General features: G+C 57.2%; 1 protein-coding gene across 2 annotated transcripts in view; it reads right to left on the reverse strand.

Moving 5' to 3' along the window:
• LOC119112111 (microtubule-associated protein tau) overlaps window positions 1-19,095 on the reverse strand; it is a 31,403-nt gene extending 12,308 nt beyond the window's left edge. Inside the window, exon 1 of one of the 2 annotated variants that reach the window (XM_037236131.1) lies at window positions 18,819-19,094. In XM_037236131.1, coding sequence (XP_037092026.1) covers window positions 18,819-19,044 — 226 coding nt within the window. In that variant the 5' untranslated portion in view covers window positions 19,045-19,094. Of the gene's footprint in view, window positions 1-18,818 lie in introns of both variants that reach the window. The other variant, XM_037236130.1, reaches the window with a different exon arrangement.
• Between the last annotated feature and the right edge of the window lie 273 nt (window positions 19,096-19,368).

Genomic DNA, 19,368 nt, shown 5'->3' on the forward strand with positions numbered 1-19,368 from the left:
ATGCCATAGAAACGCGGTCGTATTGGTTGCTGGTAAAAATAGGAGGAAGACCGGCGCGCGCAAAAGACATATGTGAAGAAAGATCCAGCCTAACCTTGATCTTTCATGAACAGCTTCGATAAAATATGTCGCAGTTCAACCTGCGTAATTGTACAAAGTCGTAGACGTCGCAAATCTCGCACCGGCTAGGCTAATTGTAGCCTTCATGGAGCTTAAAACCATTATCACCAAACATCCTGCGCTTGTGTTACCCACGGAGGCATAAATTAAGTTATTGAGGAAACATTCTGTTTCGCGATAGATTAAGCATTGCCTATTCGGGGACGATTGTACGGCTTTTCGAAAGCATGGGCCGGGTAAAACTTAAGCTGTTCATGTTCAACAATATTTCCCCAGAACTCCCCCACCTCTTCGTTTCCGCGAGAGCGACCGGCCCCGTATCTCCTTTTTCTTGAAGTCTGCCTCCTCTTGCTTCTTCTTCTCCAGCAGCAGGGCCTGGGCGCGTGTCATACGTATGACGGGTCCGCCGCCGGCGCCGGCGGCGGGCCGCTTCCTGGGCGAGGCTTTCCTCCGGTCCGCCGATCTGCCCGTGCGCTCTTCGGCGGGCGCGGTGGTACCTTGCGCCGCCGGCTCCTCTGCTGGCGAGGGGTCGGATCCGGTAGCCGCCGCCGCCGCCGCCGCCGCCGCCGCCGTCGCTGCGGCTACCGCGATCGGCGCCGCCGCCAGCGCTGCCTCAGACGCGCCCGTCTCGACCTGCCCCGGTTCTGACTCCGGCTCCGGCTCCGGCCCTTGTTCCGACCCCGGCGCCGGCTCAGGCTCTGGCTCTGGCTCTTGCTCCGGTGCCGGTGCCGGCTCCGGCTCCAGCTCCGGCTCTGGCTCCGGCTCCCGCTCCGGCTCCGGCTTCGGCTTAGACTCCGACTCCGGCTCCGCTTCCGTGCCCGTTTGTGTTTCTTCAGCTGCCTCAGGTCCCGTTGCTGCTGTTTCAGCAGTGGTTTCAGCCCCGGCTTCTGCTGTTTCGTCAGTTGCCGTAGCTCCCGTTTCTTCCGCTTCATCGACGGCCTCCGCGCCCGCCTCAGCAGCCTCGGCCGCGGTGTTTGAGGCTGCAGTCTCGGCCGATTCCGGAGCCGGTTCGGAAACTCCAGAGGGGGACGGCGCAGGCGATGGGTCTGTGGTGTCGGTGGTCGGGGCGGGCACCTCTTGGCTGGCGTCTGGAGACGCCCGATGGCTCGTTTCCCCCGGCTGGAGTCGACGAGAGCGCCGGCGAGGGAGCCTTGGCCGACGCCGGCGTCGGCGTGCGAGCCGCTTCCGTCGCGGGAGCCGGCGACGGCAAGCGCGAGCTCTCCTTCGCTGCGGCGGGCGTCGGAGTGCGGGATGCCTCCTTCGCCTGAGCGGCCGAGGAAGCGCGTTCGTTGTCAGACGCCGGCGTCGGCGTGCGGCTCTTCTCCTTCGTCGGACGAGGCGACGGCGACGGCGACACCGGCCGGCCCGAAGCAGGCGTCGGGGTTCGGCTGCCGTTCGGCGCCGGGGATGGCGACGGTGACGGCTTCGCGGCGGACTGTGCGGAGGACGCGCGGGACGGCGCCTCCTTAGTGGGAGCGGGGGACGGCGATGGCGAGGGACCCTTGGCCGAGTCGGGAGAGGGTGTTCGGTCGCGAGCGGCAACGGACGAGCCCCTGCTGGGCGCGGGGGACGCCGCCTTGTTGGGCGAGGACGAGAGCGCCGGAGAGACGCGGGCGGCCGGGTCCGGTGACGGCGAGGGCGCTGCGCTGCCGGCGGCGGAGGCGGCCGCAGGCTGGCCGCCCCGTCTCCGCCACCGACGCCGACGAGTCTGGCCTGTGCTCGGAGCCTGCCTCGGAGGCCTTGCGACCACTGGCCGCCGTGGACGGTCGCGAAGACGCCGCCGCCTCCTCGGGCCTCGATGGGGACGCCGCCGCGACCGAGGCCGCGTCGCTGTCCTTATCAGCATCCTCCGGAGACGAGTGGTCTTCGGGCACCTCCGGGCTGACCGAGCGGTGCGACTCGACCGCGCCGTCCGGCCCCGCCGCCGAGCCGGCCCGGGCCGACGAGGCGCGCGAGCCGCGCGCCGACGACGGCGTCGGTGAGGCGGCCACCGCCGAGCGCGCCGACGGCGGTCGCGACGACACGCTCGACTTGACCGACGGCGGCCGCGACGACTTGGCCGACAGCACCGACTCGGGCCGCGACTCGTCGGCGATCTCGGCGGCCGTCGCGCTGTCGGGCCGCGGCGCCGGTGCCGGCGACACCACCACGTCGTCATCGTCGGAGGCGTGTCCGCGCGCCCCGCTGTCGCCGTCGTCGTGGAGCGCCGTGGCGCCGACAGCGCCCGACACCGTGTCGACGGTGCCAGCGCTGGCCTCCGCCAGCGCCAGCGGGTCGGCCGGCGCGTCGTCGCCGACGGCGACGTCACACGTCAGCAGCTGCTGCTGCACCGAGCTGAACACCTTGCCGACCAGCCGCTCGGCATCCAGCGAGCCCTGCGAATCAGCCGTCGGCAGCGGCGGCACCTGGAAGCCGCCAAGCGGCAGCCCTGCCGCCCGTCCTGCGCCGTCGGCCGAGTCGACGGAGCGCGTCGAACCGGACGCATCGATCTAGAACAAAGAGACCCCGATTCACCGGCGCTCGACTACGGAGCCGCGATAACGAGCGTCTGGACCGAAACCGGCGAAGCAACTCTCCGACACGAGCGGGACCATCGGCGGGCCGGCCGCGGCGCGTACCCCGTTGGTGGCGCCATCCCGAGCAGCGCTGGCCGAGCCCGGCCGGCTGCCGCTCTCCGGGTGCAGCTCCGACATTGGGCGTCTGTGCGGCTCCGAGGCGACGAATCTGGAGGAGACCTGGCCGCGGCCCGGCGCCGCCGTCAGCGCCCGTGGTCCCGCCGCTCGACAGCGGTGCGTGCACGGTGCGGGGTGCGGGCGCTGGGCCACTTAGCCACCGATATCTTGGGATCTAACCCAGTGGGCACGCTACGTTGCGCCTGTTGCTTTATGACGATGGGGAACAGCACTGTGGAAAAGCAGACTCCCTAGGGGCCGTGGAAGTACATAAATTGACAAATCGAATGTGCAGATGTTCATGCATGATGAATGCATGCATAGCAAGTGCTTCGGCGAGTTGCATGTGGCGCGAGGCCTACGGATCCTTAAATATTCCGGGCATGATTCTCTTTATAGGACAGAGCCTCGGTCACAGCTAATTCGTGACGTGAATGACATGCTCGATATAGGTATAATGCAATGAACGGTGGCTTCATGGGGCAGCTTTTTGCTCTTCTACGCCAATCTGTGTTAACGTTTTGGCGAGTTGATATATTTAGCCGCCTCCATCACTCCCATCATCACTAGTGCCTGTATCCAGCAACATTCCTGTACCGAGCCAAGCCTCCGTGCTGTGTCTAGTGACCTCTGTATTGGCCCTCTAGCTAAACACTCAGCCACCGAGGGCTAGGTCAGTGGGGCTGTTTTCCGGCTGGTCAAATGCCCTCGCACGGCGCAATCAACGATGAACGCCCGGTAACGACACGGCGCAATCAATGATGAACGCCCGGTAACGACACGCAAGTGGCCCGAGCCATGTGTGCAGTCAAGCCTGATCTCAATGCACTATTGATGCGAGGGGCGAGCACGACCGACAATGACAGAAGCAATACGGAACGCCCGCGCGCATGCCAAGTGTGTGGCGGAAAACAAGTGCCTCCTCAATGGAGGTGAGACCTGCCGGCTAATTAGCAGCGCGTGGCCGGACCTTGGTGATGTGGAGCGGGCATTAGCGCGCTCGTTTTGGATGCACATGATTATGGCAACAGCCACTGTAGGGGCAAGTTACGTTCGGTTATTGTCGACTCTTAAAAAAAGTTAGCCAAAGTAAAATAACTCTATTGTGATATCATGAGCCATTGAAATTCGCATGTCGCTGAATGTGATGGGAGGTGCAGCTGAACCGAAACAAACATGCCTGAAGGCGACCTGAAGCTTGACGGCGATACAACGTATGCCTTGCGAATGCATAGGCGCTACCTCAAAACATACCAGGACCCGAGATTTGACAGAGTTAAAGGATATTGAAATCAATAAAGGAAGCGATTCTCTAACGAAAAAAATGGCATCCTTTTTAGGGAATCAAATTCAAGACGATTTGACTCAATGTGATATTAGAACACGTTACGGTTCAACTTAAAGTACCAAGTCCAGAGCCCCCGACACTTTAATCTCGCCCAGGGAGAGCACAGCAAAAACATTGCGAAAGCTCAGTCGTTGTTCACGAGCCATGATGTGCTTATCTGTTATCTTGTAACAAGCAACCGGCAAAGATTTAACAAAATATTTCATTATGGGCCACACGTGACAAATTATATTATTTACCTCATGTCGCCGCGTCCATTATGGGAAATATTCTTCCAGCTCTGTTGCACTCGAAGTGCGACACAAGACGCCTCAAGGAACAACAATCAACAAAACCTCTCAAGTGTCAAGCCTTAGCCCTTCACGCTGCAGGCACATGTACAGTGGACAGCTCATTTCCCCCACGAGTGCATGTAGCACGCCAACAAGCCTGTGCGCGCATGCATACAGAGCGCGTGCTACTGTGCTCAAGTGCGCGGCTGGTGCGCAGCATTCACGCGTGCACACGGGAGGCGGACGGGACCACTGGGCGGCGGCGGCGGCACAGCTCGAGCGGCGCCGTGACCTGGCGTGACCTGTGGCGACGGTGCGGCGGCCGGCGAGCCCCAGGGTGGAGTGCGGTCGGCGCCACCCGCGGCCGCCGGCAGGAATGCAGCCACCGACCACTGACGTCAGGAGGCGATCGATGCGCCGGCCACGACGCGCCACTTCTGCCGGCCGGCTGGCTGCTGGCGCTGCTCTCATCTCGACAGAGGCCGTTCTTCCGGCGCAGGTCTCGTCCGACTGGTGGTCCGGTCCCGCCGCTGGTTTGGTCGGCCTCAGCCAGCTGGCTGCGCTCCTGGTCAGAGCTGGAGGTCCGCCTGGCGCTCCGCGCCGCCTCGCTCCGCTCGTGCGCTGCCGGTGCGGGTGACGGTGCTTTCCCTGCCAGCGAAAGCTTCAGGAGCTCCAAGTGACGCTATTCTCTGAATTCGTTCTGGAATGCATGCATGGGAACCGCAAGCGGTGCCTTCTCCATGCCAGACACCAGCTGGCAGGCCTTCGATGTTCCTGCCTCTGGGAGAGATGTATCTTCTATTTTCAGACGCCCGGTTGGAAATTCTTGTTTTCCTTCACAGCTGCCCTTGCGCCGCAGGATGCATAAGCTAAGACTCAACTTATGACCTTTACGATTACATTTCTTTGGCCACGCATTGCTCGAGACGACATTGTTACTCTTACCGACGGCATATTGGTCACACTGATGAAAAAAGTTTTGGTCGTCGAAATCACTACACCGCGCGAACAAAGATCGCTTCGGTATCAGGTTGGTAATAAACCAGACAGAACTCGAGCCAATTCACGGACTTCCGCGCCGATCCCGGCTCCGTGCAGTTGGCTTTGGCAGAGCAGTATCAACCGGCCAAATCTTGCGATAGTGGCGATTTCAGTGAAAAGAAAGATAAGAAATACCCGCTGTGTCATCAGATTACTTTTAGATGTCATGGATAGCAGCAAGGTTGCTGTCACACAAGATAAGCACGTTTACGATCTCGGGCGAAACATAACATAATATGAATAATATAGTGAGTTGCCGACTGGAAGTTTTCACTTTAAAAACACCAAAAAAATATTGAGCGTGACATTATCATAGTTTTCCTGTCGCTGAGCTCCCAATGCTGGCGGATTTGGGAGCTCAGCGACAGGAAAACTAAAACTCAACTCAAATGGCCCTCTCTCCCCTCCCCTCCCCCTCCCCTCCCCTCCCCTCCCCTCCCCTCCCCTCCCCTCTCCCTCCCTCTCCCCTTCCCCCACACGCCGAGACCAACAGTCTTTCGAGGATAGCGAACACGCCCGTTAAGGGTAACTTCGCCATGTAACCAAGGAGAGCTACGATTTAAGGACAGCGTGGATGTGCCGAAGCCGAGCTTAAAAACTTCTTCGCTTGCATCGCCTCTGCGTCCCCCAATCCATGATCCTTGGATAAGCCCCTGCAGCGGAACCCCCCCCCCCCCCCCTTCCTACGGACGCGTAAAGGGCACCCCCAAGCGCCGGTCATGTGCTCTGACGGACGGGAAACTTGCATTGCGACGCGCCCCACGCGTGTTCAAATGGCAACACAAGGCGCAGCCCATACTTGGCTGGGTGTCACGCATGTTTATTTGAAAGGCATAATGGCTCATTTTTCGCTACAAGAAGCTCGACTATAACGAATGAACATATAGGGCTGTCCTTAAAGGCCTCTATCCATTCCACTAAATCACAAACTTGTTTTCTCTCGATTCGACCGTATATTGGCCAGGTACACATGTGTATTGTGGTGTTGTGACTCGCGTCGGGCCTGCTTGGAGGCTGCCACGATCAGTCGGTATCGCCCGTATGGTTGATGCCCTCCTCACGTCGCGATCAGCTGGTGAGCGGAGATCACGTGGTCGGAAGAGGGGTCGGCCGAGGGTCCAGAATAATAGGTCACGTCAGGGTCGTGCGACTCCCACTAGGTGATGGTGACCTGGGAGCCGGACGAGGTGGCTGTCGTCTGTGTGGTGGACTCTGAACATGGAGCCTGAGTGGCATCATACTTGCCTCGGTGGATTCAGGCGGGTTAGGTGATTCAGAGGCTGATGTTACGTTAATACAGGTTGTGAGCAGAAGAAACTGCAGCTGAACTGTAGAAGATGATATATGTATATATATATATATATATATATATATATATATATATATATATATGTATATACAGTTGAGGTTGTATTTCTATGTCTGCACATTCAACGAGGACACATTGTGACCCATGCCAACGACACATTGGTCAATGATTTGAGGGTTGTTTGTCGAAATCGCTGCATTGCGCAAACAACGCTCGCTTCGCTTTGAGGTTGGTTTTTATGTAAAATATGAGATAATCCATGTCGTGTAGCGCTGAATACGGCCCGCATCTTTGGTTTTCGCTGAGGGATGCCAATCGACCAAACACGAACAAACGAACGAACAAACCAAAAACAAACCTTGTGAACTTGGCCATTGCAACAAAAAAAACGTTATAAGAGTCTGTTCGGTTTCGCAAATAACTTGGACTACTGATATATATATATATATATATATATATATATTTATTTATTTACGTTTATACATCATCTATGTAACGAGACGGCGATAAATAGCGATTGCACCATCATATAGGTACGTAGCGGTACCGAGTATGACCCAAGCCAATGTGTGCCCATGTTGGGGCGCATGTGACACCCCTTCTCAGTAAGAGGTCGTCAAGGTCACCATCTCGTAAAATGGCTGTGTGCGTTCAGCAAAAACACCACGACGATCTGGAGGTTGGGAAGACGGATAAGAAAATGGCTTGTTAAATACTGAGTGAATCGGGGGATGGCATGGTATCGACACTGCAGGTAGCCGGCTGGGCGGGGACGCTCCTCGCTGGGTTGTTAAATGCTGAGTGAGTCGGGGGATGACATGGTATCGACACTGCCGGTAGCCAGCTGGGCAGGGACGCTCCTCGCTGGGTTGACCGCGGCCGTTTCAGACCAAGCTTGTTACGGCTAAAGCTCCGGGCTTGGCGTCGGTTGAGTCAGACCCAAGCTCCGTGGAGACCGAAGGGCTTCCGTGTTACCTAGCCAAGCAGACAGTGGTCAGCTCCGACAAAAGCTGCCTGAACTCGGTCATGGACGTGTTCCTCCGCCCTGAACAGCAGGCGGTGATTACCGTGGTGATTAGCCATTTTTAGTAAATGACAAGCAGCGGTGGCCCATGCGCAGAACCGGCCTCCGAAGCTGGATTAAAACTGTCACGTCCGCACTGTGCGCCAAACAGCTCCAATCAGACACAGACATGTGCCTTCCAACATCAAGAGCAACCGATGCATAGGTAAAAATTCAGAACAGTTCCTACACGAAATTTGGGCCGGCGCAACGCCAGCTTTCCAGCTGCATCGACGCGGAAGGGCCCGGATATGAATAATTCCGGATATAATAATTCGGTGGATGGAACGTTACACCCTAACTACTACCGCCAACGTGTCAATTAACTGTTCCGTCCTGTTCGGGAGTGGCCGCACAAGTTTGAGAGCGCGGCGGGTGCGAGCTGGCCAGCACAGTCAGGAGGCGCTTTGAGGTCGCTCCTACCACCGACCGCAAGTCGTCAAGAACGTTCGCTGCACAGGGTGTCACTGTTTACACTTCGGTGGTCCTCGGGACCCAATAACAAGAGTTTGTGACGTTACGCCAACACTGATGCAGGGAAACAAGGCTGTAAAAATCCCAAGCTATCCTGGAGCCCACAATCACTTTTGGAGTGTGAGACGCTGCACAGACCACCGCCTTCAGCCGGGTGTCTGCCGCATCTCGGCCGCCAAGCAGATAGCAGGGTCAGAAGGGTATTTTAGAGGTGCAAAGCTGGTTGGCAGGTAGAGTGCGGTTCTGAAATTGCACAGGATGCGTCCATGTCGCGTCAAATGGCATGTGAACATTCACTTCAGTTTGAGAACACCACACGACTCGCGCGCTACCTTCCGCACTTTCCGACGTACGCGCGCTGGGAAATGCCTTCCGCACTGTCCGACGTACGCATACTGGGAAATACCTTCCGCACTATCCGACGTACGTGCACTGGGAAATATATCCCGCACTATCCGACGTACGCGCACTGGGAAATATCTTCCGCAGCATCCGATCCACATACACTGGGAATCAACTTCCGCACTTTCCGACTTAGCCACACTGGAAGTTAACGTTCACACTATCCCACCTAGACACACCGGGAACTACATTCCGCGAATTCCGACTTACGTGCAATGAAAACTAACTTCCAAACTATCCGACCTACGTGTAGTGGGAACTAACTTCCGTACTTTCCCACCTACGCACTCGGGAGCTGACTTCCGTACTCCTTGATTTACGCGCAATGGGAACTAACTTTCGCACTCTCCAACCTACGCGCAATGGAAGCTAACTTTCGCTCTATCCGGCTTACGCATTCTGGGAACCAACTTCCACACTCTTCGAGCTTCATACACTGGGGACCCTTTAGTCCGGGCTGTCTTAAACTGGATCAGCTTAAGCGACCGGTATCGGCACCATCTTCACACCGACTCCCAGTAAAAGCGAGGACCCCAGATCTAGCCCGACACCATACCAGTTCTTCGCCACCCCGCCCGTCCCTTTTCCTCCCTCATTCTCTAGCCTCCCCCCCCCCCTCCCCCCCCTGAGGCGCCGCCGGGACTTGGGGCCGCATGCCGCGCATTCCCGCGTTCACATGCATGCCATAGGTAATCGATGCGGCGGGCGGGTAGGCGGGCGGCCGGCGGCGACGCCTCGTCCCCGACCGGCCACCGGACGGCGCCGCCGGCGGGTCAGCGGCCGGTCAGGGGGCCAGTGTGGCGCCTCCCGTCCGAAGGCCGCCTCGGTTGTGGCAACGCCGCCGCCGGCCGCATTCCGGCACCGTGTTTGCGCGCCTGGGACGGGTCGATCCGTGGCTGGGGCCAGGCATCCCGGCCGACGCCGCGTCTGTGCCCGGTTCCGCGGCGGCGGCGCGGCGGCCTCTCCGAACGCCGGCGCTCGGAGGGCTTCCCAGCTCCGCTGCCGGCCTCCGTCACCTGCCGAGGGCAGTGACCTTTCCGGCGGCGGCGGCGGCGGCTGCCTGGGCCGGTCCAGCCCGCCCAGCCAAGGCCACTCAATAGGGACCAGCCGGCAATCGATGCATGACGGAATTGCCCGGAAAGTGGGCGAACTAAGCCCAGTATAGTTGGCTGGTGGGGCGGGGACCCATCACTCTGAGGGCTCCCCACCCTCCTCCCTGCTCACTGTATTACTGTGAGATGAGGCTGCAGAACGCCGAGCACGTCATGTACCTCTGATTACGCGCGAGAGCATTTGTTCCAGCCTTCAAAATAGCCATTGCAAAGAGCGAGACGCCCCTCGTCCTGTACCTGCAGGTTCCGAATCTGCCATAAGCAACGGGAACTCGTCCAGACGCGCTCGATGACACCCAGCGATAGGTGCGGTCCCTACCCAGACAGTTCCTTGACGAACCGCGGCAGAGTCAGATACCACAAGTGTCACATAAAACATCGGTTTCCCAGATAACAAAGCAATAAATAACAGGAATGTAACGAATCTGAAATGGGGTTATCTACTTGTTAGCGATGGTCCCTTCCCTGCCTGCATCCACCATGTGCGGTGGCGTGCCGTAAATAAAGTTCGTTATTAGCCGCTGGCACATTCCCGCAAGCACCTGCGCTATGTCATGGTTTGAAACAGGTCATCACCTTTCTCAGACTGAACCGTTCTGATTTCGTCGACAAAAATAGATAGGGTAGCGCTGTTGACAACAGCGTTTGAGTCACTTCATGCCAGTATTGCCAGGCGAAGCTATTTTGGAAGTGACGTAGACTACATGGCCTGGTCTTTTAAAAATATTACCCAAACGCACACGGGTCGCCTATGAGCATTCCACTGTTTTGACTGCGATGGGCATGTTTGCGCTTCAAAGTCCAAATGATACACCTTAATTTCTTCACAGGCTCGTTCCATTTCCCAGTGCAGCGCTGCGCAGCGTGCTGATTATACCATGGAGACCCTGGTTCGGCAGTGGAAGGGTAAGTAGACTGACGAAGTTTTCACCACATAAGTGCAATTTAACTTCCGCTTCACCAATCAAGATTGGCCATCTACGGGTTAATGGGCTTGCAACGTGCAACCAATGCATGACAAGTGTCCCATCATAATAATAATACCGACAGGCCCAACAGGACCCAACGGCACAAACAGTACCGAAACTGGTCCGCCTGTGAGCCTAAGTAACGTTGGGTGAGGCGCGTGCCAGCCTTGCGCAGACGTCTGACTCGACGTCGCAGACGTCGTGCCCTGCAGCGAGTGTGTGCCCCCACCTTGTTTCCACCGATGTGTTTGCTCGGACTTCGGCTCCAACACCATGTATGTGTGTTCTGACTTTGCGTCTTGCACTGTGTGTGAGTAGGTGTGTGTGTGTGTGTGTGTGTGTGTGTGTGTGTGTGTGTGTGTGTGTGTGTGTGTGTGTGTGTGTGTGTGTGTGTGTGTGTGTGTGTGTGTGTGTGTGTGTGTGCCCTGACCCTGAGTGCCCTGTTGTTGCGTGTGCTTTGATCCCGTGACTCGCAGTGAGTGTGCACTTGCCGCACACCCCGCTGTGTGCACTCGGGCTCCGCGCCCCGCGGCGTCGGCGCGGCGGCTCCGTCTGCACCCACGGCCATCTCGAGGGTGGCGCGCTCCGTGACGCCGGCGCGGCCGGGGGGGGCTACGTCGGCACCCGCGGCTACCTCGAGGGCGGCTCGCTCCGCGCGCGGAGCCGGTCTCCGCGGCCGGCCGCTGCCCTGGCAACGTGCCAGACGCAGTGACGCTGGCCCGGGGCGGCCGGATCCGACGGCGACGGCCGTCGATACCGGCAGCGCCGCCTGCACCGACGCTGGGAGCCCACGGCGCGGCGCGACGGTCCGATCGGAAGCTGTCCGGATCACGGCACCCAGCGGCGCTCCCGGCCGTCACCTCGTGCCAGACGCCGGGGGAGACGGAGCGGTGCGGCACGCACCCGCCGGATCGGGCCCCGTACCGCCGCGGACCGCGAGCATGGCGCTAAAAAGCAGACCTGATCTGTTGAAGCGGGGGCAATGGAAGTTCTTCAAAGCTAGGGTGGGCATAATATTCGTTGGTGCTTTCTTTCCAGAAAACGCCGATAGGGCCAGTGTTTAACCGTCAGGTAGCTGGAGTCTTTCTTTCCCTTCGCACACCCCCTGATCTGGTCCGATTTCCGCGCCCCTATGCTGTACTGAAGTGGTGACAGTGACGTAAGGCATTTTGCGGTCACTACGTTGCCGCATTCTGGTTGGTTGCCAGACGAGATGGAGTGGGTGGCAGCGTGTCAGACTACTGGAATTTGCGGTTGGTTGAGTATCAGCCGGGGCCTGAAATGCTTACCAATGATAAGAAACCACGCCATTTAATTCGAGCTGAACCTTGCCGTCGAACATTCCGAGCATACCAACACGCAACGCCCACAAGGCTAAAACATTGTTTGCCGTAGTGCATGAGCGTCTTATTCTCTATCGGAGATGGAATTGTCGGTTACAAAACCGATGACGTCACCACGTGTTTCGAGGCATCCTGGTTTTAAGGGAGTTTTAAAGACAAAGGCTAGAATAGCGCACGCCTGATAATTATCATCTTCCTCCTATTGAAACGATGCACAGAATGATGCACAGTGATGCACAGCGCCTAATGCGAAAGGGATCCTGGTAAATGACATAAACAAGTCTTAGTGGAACCCTCTAAACGCCGTCTGTATTTACGAGTGTTCATATCATTTAAGAACAATGCATATCAAGTTCGATAACGTCAATACTTCGACCCAGTCCCGCGACCAAGCTGCGCCCTAATGATGCGCTGCACGAGGTTATTTAGTAGAGGCCGTCCAGTAAAAATGTTTGCAGTTCCAACAGCGCAGGCGATAGGGGGGGGGGGGGGGGGCGGGCGGGCGGGCGCCGGAAACATGGGCTTCTCTCCCGCATGTCATTTTTCCATGCTGATGCGCACGTGTATAAATGCCGACATTTTGCAAAGGATATAGACAAGCAAGACCACCACACTCACACCACAACCGCACCAGCCCACAGTAGGTTGCAGAAACACTCAGCTGAAACACAGACAGTGTGCTGGACGTCTGCAGGTGACGATCAAGTTTCAGGACTTTCGTAGCATTGTTCACTTCGCGGACACGGGACAGCCCGCGCCCGCTCATCGACGGTTAGCTGACACAGGACAGCCCGCACTCGCTCAGTGACGGTTAGCTGACACAGGACAGCCCACGCCCACTCAGTCACGGCTAGCTGACACAGGACAGCCCACGCCCGCTCATCGACGGTTAGCTGACACAGGACAGCCCGCACCCGCTCAGCGATGGCGAGCTGACACAGGACAGCCCGCACCCGCTCAGCGATGGCGAGCTGACATAGGACAGCTCCCGTACGCTCAGCGACGGCGAATTGGCACAGGACGGCCCGCTCACTCAGCGACGGCGAAAAATGAAAGAAGCAGCGCTTACGTCTCAGTAATCGTCAATACTTCCCCCTTTGTTGTGGTATTTGACGCCGGCGTTAGCAACACCACGCCGCGTAAAAAAGATAAATTCGAACGCGTTGAGGCCTTTTGGCTGTCATATGGTTAGACAGTTTAGTTGGAACCATATGAACATGAAGCAGATTTTGCAAAAAACGGCATTCTCTTTAGCACGATGCACCTGGTATATAGCCACCTTTATTGATCATATATCTTTATACACACACTCACATACACACACATGCACACACACACACACATATATATATATATATATATATATATATATATATATATATATACGCCGGCCTTCGGCTACACCATATGGCCACATCACATCACACCAGACTACACCAGACCACACCAAACCAAATACGCCTTATCCGATCACTATGGACCGGAACAGACCGGGGCAGAACACGCGAATCCAGCCAAGCCACGTCAAGCCAGACCAGTGAACCAGGCCAAGCAAACGCACTGAAGGACGGTGTTAACGACGCCGATCTCCGAGTGGGCCAAGCGACTTTAGACAGCCTCCAGACGCACGTGTCTTGGCTTCCAGCCCTCCGCTCCATATCCGTGCTTCCAGACCCTAGTTCCCAGTTCCTGAACTGTGGCACCCTGCTCCCAGCTTTCGATTCCCGGCTTCCAGCTCTCAGTTTCTAGCTCCCAGCTCCCAGCTCCCGGCTCAAAGCTCCGGACTTCCAGCCCCCGCTCCCATCTCCCGGCCACTAGACCCCGGCCCTCAACTCCCGGCTCCGGTTTTCGGCTCCCGGCTCCCTGCTCCCGGTTGCCAGTTCCCTGATCCCAGCTCCCGGCCGCCAGCTCCCAGCTCCCAGCTCCCAGTTCCCGGCTCCCAGCTGCCGGCTCCCAGCTGCCGGCTCCCGGCTCACAGCTCCGGGCTTCCAGCACCCGCTCCCATCTCCCAGCCACTAGACCCCGGCCCTCAACTCTCGGCTCCCGGCTCCCGGCTCCCGGCTCCCAGCTCCCGGCTCCTAGCTCCCAGTTCCCGGCTCCCAGCTCCCGGCTCCCAGCCCCCGGCTCCCAGCTCCCGACTCCCAGCTCCCAGCCACCAGACCTTGGCCCTCAACTCCCGGCTCCCGGCTCCCAGCCCCCAGCTTCCAGCTCCTGGCTCCCAGCTCTCGGCTCCGAGCTCCTAGCTCCTGGCTCCCAGCTCCCAGCTCGTACCTCCCGGCTAACGGCTCCCGGCTCCTGGTCCCGATCCCGGCGCAATGAGGCAGTTCGAGCTGCGTTTCTCGAGCGGTCATTGACCGGTCTTATCGAGCAGGTGATTGCCGGCTATATTGGCCTGTGGACCGAGTCGATCATGGCTCCCGGGCGCCAGCCGGTCAGTGTAAAGCCGCACCCGTGACCTGGCTCAAGCCGACGGACTGCGGGACACGCCAGCCGAAGTCGAGCATTGCTAGCTGCAGGGCGCCTTTGTAATGTGTGTTGATTTAGCACGTGTTGCAGTCGTGCGGAATATCATGAAGTGCTGTTTTTTTGGAGGAGTTAACGTTGCAAATTAAATTGTGCTTGTCTCATAACTTGCACCCTTGTCCTGGAACTCATTTGTGGAAAATAGGTGTGTGAATGGGTACCATGTACCCTTTTCGTACGTTTAGGTCATGTTATGCGCAGGCACTGTGCGTCCAAACGCATCTGCCACTGCATGTCCTTCTCTATATAACCAATCCGAAGTCGTTTTACCATTCCCCGCGGCAGTGTGAGCGAAAACGCCAGTATCGACCGGCAGGGTCCTGAACACGCCGGTTTCACAGCCCGGTTACCTGGCAACGCTACGTCTTTCCTTCTCAGTCACGGCACGGCCAGATGGGGCCCGGCTTACGCTAGCCACGCTCTGAGAACTTTCGAACGGTGCCACCCAGGAGCGGCGATCGTCCCGCCACCTCCACACCACTGGTTCTTGCTTCGGCGCATAGATGGCGATAGTCACGCCGCCCTGGCGTCAGTCAGATCGATCGAGCGGCAGCCGGCGGCGCCGACGCGTGTTATCCTTCCGGCTCCGACGATGGCAGGGGGCGCCAGCGACTCTCCATGGCACCGACAACAGGGTGCGCTGCCGTCGCCCACGGCACCGCCTCCGACCACAACAGCTGGAAGCGGACACGGAGATCCAGCGGCCGGCGGCGGGTCTCCAACAGACCAACTTCGCCGGGTTGGAGCAGCGTGACCGTCACCGCTTTACGCCGGGCCCGCCCCCTAGTGCAGCTGTCCCGCTGACGTCCGCCCACGTGGTCACGCGAACTGCCACCCAGCAGACCCGACAAGGAATCGCCCGCCACCCATTACGGACGTTTGCAATTAGGAACTTTCAGAAACAGCCCGACGTTAAAGTATGGTCGCGATTAGCTTTTTTAAGCCATCGTTGCTTTTCGCACCGCACTGCATGATTCTGAAAGCTGAGAAACAACACCTGTAAGCTCTTGCTCTGACCCTACGCACGAAGCATTTGTTTTTTTTCAAATCCATTGATACCTGCATATCCATAGCAACGGGAGCTTCGAAGCAGGAAGGCTGAGCATGCTGGGAAACTACGAAACATGGAGAAATTTTGATCGCGAGTTGTTAATGAGTTGGCAGCAGTCATGGACAAGTGAAATCTACGTTTCAAGCAGCATCACAATATGGACAGTTGAGAAGTAGAGGTCGTATCAGAATATGAGGATAGGTAGTTTGTGATCGAACAAACACATGGGTAGGTGGGTGGGTATGAAGATTTTTGCTTCATTCGTAGCTTTCAAACACACAAATTTACGCCAATTTAACACTTGCATTCTTTAAAAATTGCGCAGTAACGTTTCCTTGCATACTGGTCGCCAGTTACTACATGTATTTGCATCTTCATATGAACCTGCTTTTATGCGTCGGCTGCACATTGACCATGCAAACGGCCTAAATCCTGTTGTCGCTGGTATTACCAATAGCAAAATATTCCGTGCTTTCACTAAACCGCACATGGAGCTGGCTAAACCTTCCCAGCTAAACAACAGTGTGTCCACAACTCAGCTGTTTACGGCGCGGGAAACACCCGGCCTTCAGGGTAGTGGCCTATGTGGGTTCGCATCCCAGTGACGGCGCACCCTCATTTCTCGTTAATTCTCGCTACTTTGTCGTTGCCGTTTAACTGTTGTTTTACGACTTGTTCATATTGTATATCTTAGCTGGCTTGCGACAGCGCACTGAAAGGGTCGTAACAGGGCTAGGCTGGCACAGGGCGGCCGTTTAATGGCATTACCTGACACGTTAAAATCCTTCGGTCGAAACTGTCAGACCGACTGGGATTGCACTGCTGCGGGTGATGGGGTCAGGATAGAGGTCATCGCAGTAAGCTACCGGTTGGCAAGAACTTTGATCCCAAAGCTATTTCTGCAAAGCATTCGGTCAGGCGTCCATTAAACTTGTTAAAGTGATCACTACAAACTCTATCGCTTCAATGACGCCCACAGCCGAAATGAGCTGCCAGCCTGGCCGTTTCATGACCGCGAAACTGCCGGCGAGCTAGCCGAGCATGCGCCAATGTGACTGCTTGGCATCTGGTCTATCAGTGGCCTGAATTGGTCTAAGTTCCAGTGTGCATTGCAGCTTTGTTCGCGGTTTGCAGCTCCTGCATAAACTACGTGATAAATTTAGTGGAATCATGAGCAGTCGTTGAGCCTATGAGGGCTTGTTGCATGAACACCCTCGGATCTTCGAACCGGAAAACTAGGCACGAAAACCGCAGTTATGCATTTTGCAATTGTGAGGAAACATCACTTCACCGTGCCTCGCATATTCCTTGCACATTTCTTATATATATATATATATATATATATATATATATATATATATATATAGGGATGTTGCTCTCCACTTAGTTCGAGGGCTTCGGTCCCTCCAGACATGGGCTCCAACATACTCCCAACTTTGGGACGAAATTGGGCCTCATCTGGGGGGAAACCCGTTTGTTGCCATATGTTGGGGGGGTTGGTTTAGAAATTTTTCACTGTTCAGCCGCCCCCCCCCCCCTCCCAACTCATTTTGTGAAAGTACGCCCGCTTATATGAACGTACAACAGTGAAAACTTTGGATGTACGCGGGATATGCGGATTTCCTAATGCAGATTTTGACACGTGCCGGACGTTGGTGACGTACCTGACGCGTCTTGGTGCATATATAAACATCAGTTTTTCCCCGGCACATGTTTGCGGCCGTCAGCTGCTCGCGGTGGAAAGCTGGGCACCGTTGCGTCAGCAGGAGGTCGATTTGAGGACCATGCAACATTGATTGGCCGCCGAGGACGAGCGGCGCCTGTCACCGTACGGGCGGCGACGACCTGCTCGGGCCATCAGGCGCGGATACCGCTTCCGATTCGGGGCGCCGTCACAAGGGCTGCCCGCACCCAGTGCAGCCACGGCATCCGTGTCAGCCGGTGCAGTCAGGCGAATCAACAGGGAAGGGGAGCTAGGCCCATGCCCATATCAGCGAGTGGGTCGCCCCGGACGTGCAGCATCGTTCCCGAAACGCCGGCTTTATTTTAGTCCGACTGTAGAAGTTAACCTTTTTCGGAAATACTATCCACCCGAAGTGACAAGCAGTCACGTAATGCGTTGACTTGTCCGCAGTGGCACTAGCCAGGGCAACTGTATAGAGAAATCGAAAAATTGTGAAGTTGTGGTATAAAATCAGAAACAGCCACGATGAAAGGTCCAGCTGGTTTCATCGTCGCTGGACCTGAAGCAGACTCCTCCACCCCTACATGATTCCATCGCCGCTGGACCTGAGGCAGACTCCTTCACCCCTACGCTGACCAGCAGTCTGTCGAACAGCTGACCGCGGTCGCATCGACCGCGACTGTAGAGCTCGCGGTCTCGCAGAGTGAAAAGTTGTAACGATCCCGCGCGCCATGGCTAATGCGGTTCAGCTACGCGTTGTTGGAGGGCGTCAACTGGAAGTAGTGGGCCCGCTGCGAAGTTGGCGAGCGAACGTGGCGCCGTGTTTGATGTCACGGGGCCGCAGCTTACATCAGCGTCCAGGTCATGGATGTGAAGCGATCGGTATTCATCCAAAAATAAGCCGACTGGAACGTTCCCGCTGCCGTCCCGTCCGCTTTAAGTCGCATGAGATTTAAGCTATGTGCTGGATGGCTGGATTGCAAACATCTGGATACCGCAAGCGCGTGTCAGTTGTGTTTGCCAAGACCGCTGCGCCGTGTTCCGTGGAAAATGGCGAAATGGCGCAGCTCAGCACAGCTCTGTGTTTAGTTAGCTGGGGCCATGGCCGGTCATCACGGGTAGCAAAACGGATGTTTTCCAATATTGTTTCGATCATCACGATCAATTTCGTGGCGAAAGCCTTGTCGGCTACATCTGCGTTTTGGCGGAATATTTAGTAATAAGGAAAACGCTTCGTAAAAAAGTTCGTGGTAATCCAACGGTAAAATAGGACCTTCCAAGTTACAAGTTCCTTACAAGATATAAGTTACAAGGTTCCTGTCTTAGACCTAGTGCCAAAATATGCACCTGTTGGGCCCTATGGCCTCAAGGCCCCAACCGCTTGCGGTGAGATTTCTTATTTCAAAGGATTCACCAATACGTTGCCCGCCACGTACCTTTAGGGCGCACCCAAACGGGGATCTTCGACGTGCCTGGACTCCTCACTACCTCCTCGGCCGCCGCCTCGTCCCCCTCCTCCACCTCGCACACCCCGTCCTCGCCGAGTCCCTCGTACAGCCCCTCGCCGAGGCCCAAGTATCCCTCCTCGGCCTCGTCCGTGTAGCACTCCTCCGGTTCCTCGGCGATCGCGTCCGCCTGCAGACCGCCCGGCGACACGGACATGGCGGCCAGGTCAGAGGTCAGACGCCGCCCGCGCCGCCCCCGGCTACCGGCACCGCCTCGCTCTCACTGGCGCGTCGGGCGGCGCGGGTTCCCGCCAGCGGCGGAGCCCGCCAGGCGGCCGCCGGCCTCACAGACCGTCCCGCGAGGTAAATCTGTGGCACCAAACGCTGCCAAGTAGTGCCCACGTCAATTGCACGTGCCGGACGTTGGCGCGAGCCGGTCGCAGCGGTGACGTACGTGCCCGTCACGACAGGCCGGAAGCGGTGGTGATGCAGTCGTGTCGCGGCGTCAGGTTCGTGAATTGACGGTTTGTGGGTCCGCTTG

This window comes from Pollicipes pollicipes, unplaced genomic scaffold, assembly GCF_011947565.3.
Source record: "Pollicipes pollicipes isolate AB1234 unplaced genomic scaffold, Ppol_2.1 Scaffold_7261;HRSCAF=8764_pilon_pilon_pilon, whole genome shotgun sequence".
Lineage (NCBI taxonomy): Eukaryota > Metazoa > Arthropoda > Thecostraca > Pollicipedomorpha > Pollicipedidae > Pollicipes > Pollicipes pollicipes.